This window comes from Limulus polyphemus, unplaced genomic scaffold, assembly GCF_000517525.1.
Source record: "Limulus polyphemus unplaced genomic scaffold, Limulus_polyphemus-2.1.2 Scaffold1, whole genome shotgun sequence".
Taxonomy (NCBI): Eukaryota; Metazoa; Arthropoda; class Merostomata; order Xiphosura; family Limulidae; genus Limulus; species Limulus polyphemus.
In genome coordinates, this window is record NW_013665611.1 from 1,591,402 (window position 1) to 1,603,586 (window position 12,185).

At 37.3% G+C, this 12,185-nt stretch overlaps 1 protein-coding gene across 2 annotated transcripts in view; it reads right to left on the minus strand.

Annotated features, from left to right (window-relative positions):
- LOC106459935 overlaps window positions 1-12,185 on the minus strand; it is a 48,713-nt gene that overhangs the window by 11,778 nt on the left and 24,750 nt on the right. For both annotated transcript variants that reach the window (XM_022388637.1, XM_022388679.1), the window contains exons 7-8: window positions 9,498-9,571; window positions 3,013-3,123 (exon numbers count right to left, since the gene is read on the minus strand). In XM_022388637.1, the coding sequence (XP_022244345.1) occupies window positions 3,013-3,123; window positions 9,498-9,571 (185 nt within the window). The remainder of the gene's footprint in view (window positions 1-3,012; window positions 3,124-9,497; window positions 9,572-12,185) is intronic.

The following is a 12,185-nucleotide window of genomic DNA, read 5'->3' on the forward strand; positions in this document are numbered from 1 at the left end:
ACAACATCAGTGGTGATCTGACCAAGCAGCATAACCCTTTGCTATAGACTATTCTTGGTACAAATGACAGAGGGGCTGATGACGGGGTCCAGGACTCACGAATAGAGGTGGAACTATGAGCCCCTGTAAGAGCCAATAAAAATCAAGATGCTAATGACAACAAGGATGAATGTAAAATCCAACAACTGAATCACTGTGCATGCTAACAATGGTTCCAGCTTTTCAATGAAGTTGGTAATCCTGAGAGTCTTCCAACAAAGTGCAATGAAAGGAAAACAAATTGTTAGATTTTAGAGTTGTAAGTCCGGGGATTGACCCTGTCCTCTCAGGAGACATTGATCTATTCAGGTTAATTACAAACTCCTCCCTCGAACCACAATGTATGTGGATGGAGAGAAAACTAAAAATTTGCTCCCAGACATTTCAGCCATCAGTTAAGGTGCAAGCTCAAAAGCAACCACGGAAAGACACAAAACATTACACTCTCGATTAACCAACTGAAGAAAACAAATCAAAAGCAGTTTATCCCAAAGTGGCCTCATGTTTGGTTTTATATGTCATTTAAAGACTGTGTTGATTACTGTTGATTGGAACAACATTTGGTCAGGTAAGTTTGTTTTGTTAGAGCAAAGCAACGTTGAGCCATCTGTTGTGTCCACTATAGGGAGTTGAATCCCAGACCACAGTATTGTAAATCCGTAAACTTCATCGCTGTTCCACAGGGGGACTGAAAAGCCAGCAGACTAAAAAAGGTGCAGAAAAAAGCGAATCTAAATCCTCTCCAGAATGTTGAAGATTGCCCTCAATTGCAGCCTCAGAGCTCCCCGGAGGAACACCACAGAACCAAATATATGTCTCTATCTCACTACCAATAAGATCACTGACAGTCTCAAATGAGTGACCCACCCTCCTTAGATATCAGAGATGGGACAGGAGAGAACCAATTTGCCTCCTGCCTGAAATTATAATCTGGGAATTCATACTGTAAATCGGCTTGCCATTCGAAATTTTTTTAATTGTAATAATTATTATTATTACAAAAATCAACTAGATAACACAGATAACATTCAAAGTATCTCTGATTGATCATAATACTGGGAAACCCGTTAGTGACACTTTGTCAAGAAAAAGTGATAATATCTGAACGAAGTGCTTAAATACAGTTGCAGGATAGAGGGAGAGTGCTGACATAGGTGGAGAGTACCAAGATAAATATTGCCAAGGGCAATTGAGTGGGGTATAAAAGACTGGAGCAAGTCAGAAAAAAATCAGACCAATGCTTAAATGGGCAAAAGAAGAAACCTTGGCAGTCGAGTAACAGCTGTAGTGTGAGCGGAGGTATATATGTTTTGGAAATTCTCTTTGTGCACTGGTCCCTGCACCACTTCATTGTGGGGTTATAGATTTATGTGGTGCAGAAAGGTGAGTAATGCTCCTGAAGTTAACATTTTTCTTACTTGGAAATGTATTTCAAATAGATACACATCTGACTGCACCATCTGCCTTTATTTTGCCTCAACAAGAATGAGCCTATGTACATGTGATAGTGCTAATGGGGCTTACTACAGACAGAGGATATGTTATCCTATCATAGGCTGGCACAATACATGTTGACACATGGAGGGTGGGAGCTATGTTCAAGGCACGTGGTATGTGTGAGGGAAGTAAGTATGTTTTGGAAAAGCACCTATTGATTTATATACTGAGGACAGAACTAAATCAGGTTAGTTTAGTATGTAAACTGTTACTTACCCTAGAACTTTTTCATTATTATTGATGTACTAACTAGATGCTTATTCACCTAAAAATGGACTCAGTGAAACCTAAAATCTCATGTTATGACCGTAACGTGTGTGAATATTATTCTTGACATATGAGTCTGGTTTTCTAATTATTAATTACCAGCAAATGTATCCACAATTTGCACAGCATTTATTCTGTTGGTTTCATGTGCAAGTCTACTGAATATGGTGATCAACAAAGGTACCTATACTCTGTATAGTAAGCATCACTTTGCTTGGTGTTGACTTCACAAAATAAAAATTGAAATGGCAACCAAATTCAAAATATTTGTTCAATTGCTCATCCATTTATAGTTAATCTTTGGGATGATCCACCTGAGTTTCTCATAACAACTCGTGACTTCAAGAAACCAAATAACTCTGGTTTTTATATATACAGATTTGTTTTTATTATCAACTGGGTTGAGAAGCTTTGCCAGAACTCACATTAGATTAAAAGTCTTCTTTCACTTTTTACGAAAGCAGCTGCAATACTTCTGTATATGTTGGAACTGGTTTTTAATTTCTAACAATACCTCAAAAATCAAATATAACAAAAACAGAATATTACAAAACTTTTCTAATAACTTCCTAAGTACTAAAATAATCTAATTATATAGATAAGGATAAAAAACATAAGTTATTAGTCTACTAAAGAATAAAAGTCCATCTAAGCAAAATAATTTTTATAAGTGTTTTTTTCAGAGTCAGTTCCAGTATTTTTCTGTATCAGTTAGGATTTATTTATGCTGTTAACAGATTCAATTTTTTTACGTATATTTTCAATGCAACAGGTGAAAAGTGTATTTTGCAAGAGTATTTGGCACATTAATAACCAAGCAACATTCTTTTAAATGGCATATTTTATTTTTGATACATTGACTTTTTTTTATATAAGTCACAGACAACATTACATTCCAGACAACTACTCTTTAAAACCTAAGAAGGTTAACATTAATCTAACAAGGACGTTTGAAAGATCATAGCTTAGTTGAGAAAGTGAAACAAGTATTAATTACAAGGTATGCATAAAAAATTGTTTTACTTACATTATGCCTATAGAATAAGAACATTAAACTACTTATTTACATTAGAAGATTGTTTTGTAGCTTTATAAGGTATCTCAAAACTTGCTTAGTATGTGATATGGTTTAACAATGCCAAACTTAATAACTAATGGAAAAAATAACTTTCTTTGAAACAAATGGAGGTCAAATTCTCTCACAAGTACCTGCTTCATCATCCCATTCTAAGTCTATGGACGAAGGTGGTGTACTGTTGAAAGTCGTAAGTCTGTCTCTTGTCAAGAGATGGTTGACACTACTGTTCAGGGATCGCTGCCCTGATAAAAAGAAGTTGATATAAAACACTGAATAATTTTCACACCTGATAAATTAAAAATGAAAAATAAGCTTGTGGTCCTATACCTGCCAACTGCATATGATCCACACATTCAACAGTTTTTCTTTTTTTTTTTTCTGTGAAAATCATATTTTTCAGTATAGCTATGTTTTTGATTCTTTGAGAAGATGTCTTGAATTTTCCATGTTTTTACTATACTTTCAGACCAATGTTTCACTCCCTCATTTATCTGAGTGAGAATCTTGTCTAAATGAGTACAAGGTCAATGATCAATAAGTCTTAGTTTTCACTTCTTTGGAATTCCTGCTTACCCAATTTGTTTTTGAAACATGGACAGAATTTTTTATTTCTCAACATTTTTGTTTTATCATAAAATTACTCCAGTTTTTTTTCTTGAAAGCTAAAGAACAATGATCACATACAAGATTTTTACAGAGAGACTGTTTTGTTTTTAAATCGAAAATATAGCCACAAAAAAAAATAATTTTGAAACCATAAACAATCATCAAAATTTTGCTATTCAGATTCAGACGTGGAGTCATCTAAATGTAGAAAAAAACTTACCATAGCAAAGAATTTTGAATTTCCTTTGAGAAAAAAGTATTTAAAAAATTTCAACCACTATTTTTACACTCTCCAAATTTAATATAAATGTAAAAAGAAACTTATTTTTAAGAGGATTTCTTGAGCATTTTCCATAAGATGGTGTAATTGAGAAAACACTGATAATTATTTCAGTTTAAGGCATAAAAAGTATTTTTCTAAGAATTTGAAAATAAAACTGAAGACTAATTTTACAAATATCTTCTAGAGCAGACCTGAAACTACAATCATTTACACATTTTGCAATTAATATTCTCTTATTCTGAGCTTACTTGCAATAAAAGTATCAAAAGAATGTCATAGGAAAGTATTAATGAAATAAAACTTGTGTCGATTTATCAAAGAGACATAATATAAAGTATGAGAAGTAAAACATCCACAGTACACTGATATTTGCACTGTGTTTGATAAACTGTTTTCCTTTACATTTCACAAATAATATTTTTCTTTGAGTATATATCTAGTGTATAACAGAACAAAATGTAATTTCAATAATTTTATTCATGAAAGTCATAATTTTTCTACACTGAAAATGTATTTCTGATAGGCACTTACTTCCCATCACATAAATAGCTATTCTTGTTCAGTACTGCCCTCTATATGAAAAAAAATTTTAGGCATGCCACAAACCTTTTATCTCCCCTCCATTGGAATTGACTTATTCTAATGCATTTCTCATGCAAATCATCATGAGTCAACCCTCCACTAATAAGAGTGTGATATACTTGCATGAAGCACGTGACTCCCTCTATTCAATTCTACTGAACTATCACTTTGAGTTTTGGCAGAAGATGGAAACATCGGTCTACAGTGGGGAAAAAGGGTAGGAAGTGTGAGAGGAGGTAAGTACCTATCAGAAATACATTTTCAGTGAAGGAAAATTATAACTTTCGATACGGTACTTTACCTCCACTCACATAAATAGCTAGAATCCCACACTGAATAGGTGGAGGGACCTGTGAGAGGGAAAGAAAAAAAAGTATCTTTCAAAAGTATCTGAAGGATACTCCATAAGAGTACATAAGATAACAGAGGAGATAGTCAAATTCAAAGATCTGATGTGGGGGAACCATACCACTTCTGAACCAGGTATACTCTTCGCCCATCACAGAAGGATGTCTCACATATGAGAAATCAGAGGATCACATCCACGTGATCCAAATCATATAATATTTATGCAACTCTATCCCAGAAATTATAAATGTGGGTAAAATGAAAAGGATGTGTCCTAGGTGTAGAGTGGCTAAGGCGTGACAGACCATACATGGTAAGTCAACTACATCCAAAACCAATGCAGCTGGGAACCGACATCTACATAGGGGTAGGATGAGGATCATATCATCAGTAAGTCAATTACAATCCAAAACCCAGGCCACTGAGAACCAACATCCATGTGGGGGTAGGAAAGAGGATCATAATGGTAGCTAGTCAACTACAAACCAAAACCCGGACACTGGGTACCAACATCCATGCAGGGGTAGGAAAGGGGATCATACCACCAGCAAGTTGACTACAATCCAAAACCTAGCCATCTGGTGGGGGTAGGAAAGAGGATCATACCATCTTCAACTCAAGATCATGAGGTCAGAGGGAATCAAGAACCCCAGACCCATCAACGGGCACATGTTAATATATAAATAATTGATAAATTGATCCGGGAACCCGACATCCAATATTGAAAAGATGTCTACTTAATGTAAATCATTTCCCTCAAAATTGAAATTGACCATAACCACCCCAGGCACAGTAACATCCTCAGGATAACAAGTATTGAGGGATAGCGGAAGGGGAATAACCATAATAACCTACAATTACCTCCACCGTGACCACAACACTGATGGAGTAATAAGAGTATAAAAGAGGGAGGAATACAGACATCTGTAATACATGTGTGAGGACTTGTGTTGATTGGTTCAACTCTAAATCCAAAACCCAGTCACTGGGAACTGATACCCACGTGGTGGTATGATGAGGGATCCCAATCAAAGGGGTGAATTACAATTTTGATGGCCCACTCCTAGTTTTATTTGCACTTCATATTGTAGGATATCACATCATCTACATCAGCAGAACACCACCACCCTACTCTCAACTGAATGATTGTATAATCAACTTTATATTTTGTTTGTATTTGTATTTCATTAACCCATTCAGGACGATGCCTCTATGGTCCACAATCCCAGTGGCTTGGAACTGGAAAGGGGGGGAATGCAATGGAGAGTCCAGAGGAACGATAACACCTGAAATAGTGCAATGGGTGACCACAAAAACCTATTTTTTAAAAGCAGACCATATCAATTTATTCAATACAAGGCATAGCAGGGATGGACAGCTATCCCCTTCTGCTTTACCAATGTAGTCTATAGGTGAGTACAGTCCTGGACAGACAAAGTTTTTTGTTAAAATTCCATCACGAGGATAAACCTACAAGTGATCTTGTGGAACATCCCATTTCTGCAGTGTGCATTACGTGGCCATAGAAATATAATATGTTAGTCAACATGGCCTTACAGTGCAGATTTGATCTGTTAAAGAAGACCTGGTCAGGCACCACTTGCCACAGAGTGGGATCTAAACAATGAGCAATTATTAAAGGGAAATGGGCCTCTGAAAATGAAACATAAGAGAAAAATAACTTACCCAGTCAAAGTCTCACTGAATTCTGATATTTTAGAATGGCTACAGGTGGTAGACGATCGCTCGAAAAGGAAGAAAACCATGATCTGATGCAAGTAATGAGAGACTTATGTATCATGGGTAGTCCACATGCCTGATTGAAAAAGTACCTCAAAAGGACGGTGAAGATGAAATGCCAATGAATAGGGAAGGTGTCGATTTTGGATGAGAAGACACTCGGGACAAAATACGAGAGGAAGTTGATAAAGAGGAAGAAGCCAATAGATTGAAGAGTCAAACCCAACTGGCAAAGGTGGAAGGAAAAAGATCACAAACAGAGGAAAGCTGCCAAGGAAGAAGGAGGCTGGAACTGACACCATAACAGAACATAGAAATCTATCCGGATCAGAACGAGGATAAAGGTGTGAAATGAAAGGAATGGAAAGTGACTAAATGGAGGAGTTGTCCTCATGATCCACCAGAGTGTTAGGGAGGAAAAATGATCCAGAGAAAGGAGAAGATATGTAGAAGGATAAAAAGCACATGAAACATCGATGGCAAATAAACATACAACCAATGTCCACAGGTGAACAGGAAAAGGAAGGAAGACATAAGGGAAGATGAAACAAGGAGCACTGGGAGAGTGGTTTGAATGTAGGCAAAGTGAGGCCATGCAGGACCACATTAATATCCAGATCCAGAAAGACAGCCCGCTGTGGTGGATGACAAATCCGGAAGGAACACATCCACAGGTAAAGTGTAAAGTGGTAAATACCTGTGGGATTGGGAAAAATGACTAGTGTGGGACAGGGCCACTCGCAAGTCTGAGACCGAGGAGACAAAAAAGCCTCAATCCAAAAGTCAAGTGAGGAAATCTGTATGACGAAAAACAGTGGGTTAAGCAGGGGGAAACCCTGGATCCAGAAACCATTGACAGAAAATTTCCATTTGGATTGAGAAACTTCCATGTAGGAAGGGCGAATGAAAAAAAGTCATAAAAGAGGCCAACCGTCGGAAATGCCAGATCACCTTGCCAATTACCAGAGGAAAACCAAGTGTGAAGATCGAGGTCAGGAAGATCCGGATGAAACCCTGGTGTCTGTGGGTGGCAAAAAAGGGACAGAGTCAGAGGAAAAGGTAATAGGGGAAGAAGTTGGAGCTGAAGATGTTGCAGAAACCACAGCCAGGAAGGAGCTATCAGAAGGACAGAACACAGAGAGTCAAGGATGAACGAATTACCCAGAGAATAAGGAGAACAGGAGGATAGACAAATGCATTGGTCCAGTCCTGGCTGAAAACATGGATAGCTAGAGCAAGAAGACTAGGAACCAGAGACCAAAACCAAGCCAATTTGTGGTTAAGAAACATAGCAAAAGCCTCAAAAAGAGGAATACCCCACTGAAGTCAAAGCCACAGAAGAAAAATGATTGAGAGGCCATTCTGATTGATAAATGTTGTCTGGACAGGAATTCAATCCATGACAAGAGTGAAAGCACCCAGAACATGACACATAATGATATGAATAGTGAGCATGTGGGCACAAAAAGAAGATAAAACATATGAATACAGAGGAATGGAGAATGGATGCTGCCCTGACGATTGAGATAAGGAACCACTGAAGAAAAGTTGGAATGGATCATTACCAGATGATTTCTGGCAAGATGGAGAAAATGAACCAAAACATGACTTACAGCGAGAAGCTACAGGAAGTTTATAGGATAAGACCTCTCGGCTGCAAATCAAAACCCCAATGCTTCCTATTGAATAACCCACGCCCCCCCTCATCCCCAAAGGGATGCATCCATGAAATGTGGAAATCTGGATGAGGAGGAGGAAGCGGAACACCTGCCAATGTGCGAGTCATATCTAACCACCAATGCCGCCCAACAACAACAAGAGTAGGGGGAAGGGTAATAAGAGCCAACAAAGAATCCCTTCAAGATTCCACTGGTCATGAAAAGCTGACAAAAGAGCCCACATATGAGCCTGACCTAAGGGGTATAGTGTTGACTCACAGATTAAACACAAGATTCCAAAGTCTCAGATACATGGTCGAAAACATATTGCCCAAAAAAATATTTGGACATCCCGAAAAGAAAGAGATGGCAAATGAAATTGGGATAAGGTCACATTGTGACCCAGAAGATCCCAACAACAGTGAAACCATGTGTGTAAAGCGAGAGCCAAAGACAACAAACAAGCCTACATAGAGGTAATATGGAATCATAGAAAAATGTCGATTTTGGATAAAACATAACATACCTGAGAAATCATGTTGAAGAATGCCATATTAGGCCTAGCTGATTCCACAGGCCAGGTTGGGATAGATACGGCAACATTCGGTGGTGTAAAAAGGCTATCAAATCTTCATCGGCCCGAACAGGTTTGGCTTGTTCAGGAGGATTAGTGGGGCAAGTTCAGGAGAAGAAGGTTGACCCACATAACGATCAATCTCACGATGGATAACAGCAAAGAAATCCAATGACGGGTCTCCCCCACTTGCAGCCTGTGAAAATAGTGCTAGAGGTATAACACTCAAAGTGGGAACATGAACCTCAGAATTCATTGTAGAAATATGTAAGTCTAACAAAAGTGTTTGACATAAAATATGCAAATGTGAGAAAAAAGAATAAAGACTGGGAAATTAAATAAAATTAAAAAATTTCTTCAATGTAAAGAAAAAAATAATAATGACGCAATTCCATTTCATAAATTAAACTGCAAAATCACTATTCACACGAAGAACACTAAAAGAAAAAACGTCTACATTGCCAAATGAGAAGTGATAGTTCGGTAGAAATGAATAGAGGGAGTCACATGCGTTATGAGAGTATGTCGCACTATTATTGGTGGAGGGTTGATGCATGATGATGATTTGCATGAGACGCATTGTAATCAGTCAAATCCAATGGAGGGGAGATAAAATGCTTGTGGCACGTGTAAAAAATTTTGCATATAGAGGGCTTCACTGAACGAGAACAGCTATTTATGTTAGTGGAGGTAGCGTACCGTATTGGAAAAATATAATTCTATGGTTAAGTTATAGTTACCTACATTTTTATACAATTACCAACATACACTTATTATCCAAAAGTAGTAGCAATTTAACATAAAGACTTGCAAGTAAATACTTACTACTCAGAAGTGTTACTAAAGAATCATCTACTTTGGAATGATTTGAAGTCGTATCACACTCTTCATCACCAGCACTGTGAATTTAAGAGAATGTTATAACTTCCAAGCACCAAGTTAGATAATATTTTTTAAAGATACTAGCTTATGTTTTACACAAGTTAGAAGCTTAACTGACACCCACACACCTGAGACATAATGTCAATTATCTATAAATATATATGAACCAAAATAATGGTATTTTTTTACAGATGGTAGTCAAGTTTAACCAAATGCACTATCAAAACTATTTTTCAGAGAAGTAATATTCTACTGAGATTTCACTATGTTATACACAGTTCTTATAAGTCAATTAACATATGGTCTAATGACTATAAATATCACAGAACTTTTGCTTTGTTCCTATCTCATGTCACCTAAAAAAAAACCACATCAAGAAACTACTGAAGTGTATTTTAGAAATGAATAATAATGAAAATCAATACCATAATGTTCAGGCTATAAAGAAATGAAGTGCATAAAACTTAATTTATTCACACCAAAATTAACTATTATAATATATGCATCAAATACAAGTATTTTGTAAGGATAAAATAAAATACAAAAAATTGTTTGCGTTACTAAGTGCAGCACTTACAGTTTGCATCTTTTTGTAGAGTCAGATGAATTTACAAAGACTGGCTTCCTGCTAACAATAACACTATTGGGCAATATATATATCCCAAAATTAACCATTTCTGTTTAATAAACAATAATTTAATAAATAACAATGTTTTATATTTAACTGCATCATAGACATGCATGTTCAAGAGTTAACTGGTAATGAAAAACTTGTACTAAAATTAGAGCTAAAACATAAACTGTGTCATAAACAATACATCATATTCTGGACATTAAGAGATATTGTGTTAATGATGTTATTCAAATAAGAATGATGGTGGTGATTATTTTGTGTGGTGTTATATTGTTTGTAGTTATCACTGCTCCCTCATACTAACCATATGTTAACAAAGGGGATGTTTTTCTTTCCTTAAATAATCAACATGGGTCTCCACAATGTGTTTTATCTGCATGAATGTGTTTTTCAGGCAGTTGTATTTTATTGTTTGACATACTTTTTCAATCGAATTTGCTATGGTACTTTCCATCATATATACAATTTTAAGAGCATTTAAATGTGTAACATAGGGTACAATTTGTGTACCAGCAGTCTTTCATTAGCATAGTGTACATTTGGACAATTACTCTAAAAGCAAAACCTGCTTCTATTCCACCTAACTGTACAACTAAGACCCAACCATGTGATTTTTACCTTACCAAACCTGGAAAATGGTTACTTACCCCTTCACTTAGATTCTGATCAACAGAATCCTAGTTTCAATGGACAATGGGAGCAATCCCATTGAACTGCAAGCAGTTCTAGGATGTTGATGTGGAGATAACATTCCTTTGACGTCCAGGTATCTGAAATGAGAGAGTCATTCAGGGATGCTCACCACCTGATGAGATGTGCATCAGTGAAAAGGCTTAGGTCAGGCTTGGGAGGAGGGTAAGGGAACACATGTGGTGGTGTTTGAGCAGTCCAGCCACAAGGCAAGATCCTCCAGGAGATGGAGATGAAGGAGAACCCATGAGGACAGTGGATCCATGAACAAGTTTCATTAGTCACACAGGACCAACTGTTGGAGGTGCATATGCATAGCCAAGTGAAATGAGAGGTGCCAGAGGAGCCATAATCCCCAAATGAGATAGAACCTTCCATGCAGAAGGAAAGGTATGGACTTTGTGACTAGACTCTAGAGGTCTAAGAGATGGTAAGGAGAAGGTTGGACACAACTGAGGCAAGAGTTAAAAAGTATTCAGGGGTGAATAAGATATTGGTTTGGGTTAGGAAGGAAATGGAAATCCTGATAAGCCATCCCAAGCGAGTGGCTTCATTAAGAATAAGTGAAATTTGACCTGAGTATTCCTCCTGGAAACAAGAGATGAGGAGTCAGTTATCTATGTGGAAGTGGAACCTGAGTCCCAGGCAGTGTAGATGGCAAGCAAAAGCCCACATAATGTAATTGTACACATATGGGACTAACACTATTCTGAGTGGAAGGGCACAGACTGAAAGACACAATCCACATGGACAAACCTGAAGTAAAATTGTGTCAGACACTTTTTCCTTGGTCATCCACAGGCCTGGTTGGAAAGACTAGCAGTGAGAGAAGTAGGTCTCTATCCAAAAGTGAGGTATGACTTTAATGTGAGTTTAATGATCAGGCGCCAATCTCCCATCATTTTGGGAGCAATGATGAGGTAAGAGTAATAACCCAGAGAAGGGTCATGAACTCCATCATGAGGTGAAGAGGTAACAAAGGGTAATAAGGAATGCACAAAGTCAGGCAAATTAAGCATCAGACAGAAACATGTCTGACAAAAAGTCTTTCCCCAGACTGGCAAAGGAGACTCCAAGACTTGAGTGTCCAGGAAAGGGAGAGTAACTATAGGTAAGAAGGTAGGAATCTCTTAGATGTGGAGGACTTGGCATAATACTCGTGAATGAAGCTAATTGTGAAAAGAGTTAGCATGGGTGGAAATACCAGGAGAGGGTGGAAAAACAAGGAATTTGTGAGACTTATGTAATAGAGAATGAGAAGCATCATAACTTATGGGAAATAGAGAAAGAATGGTACACACCTGGGT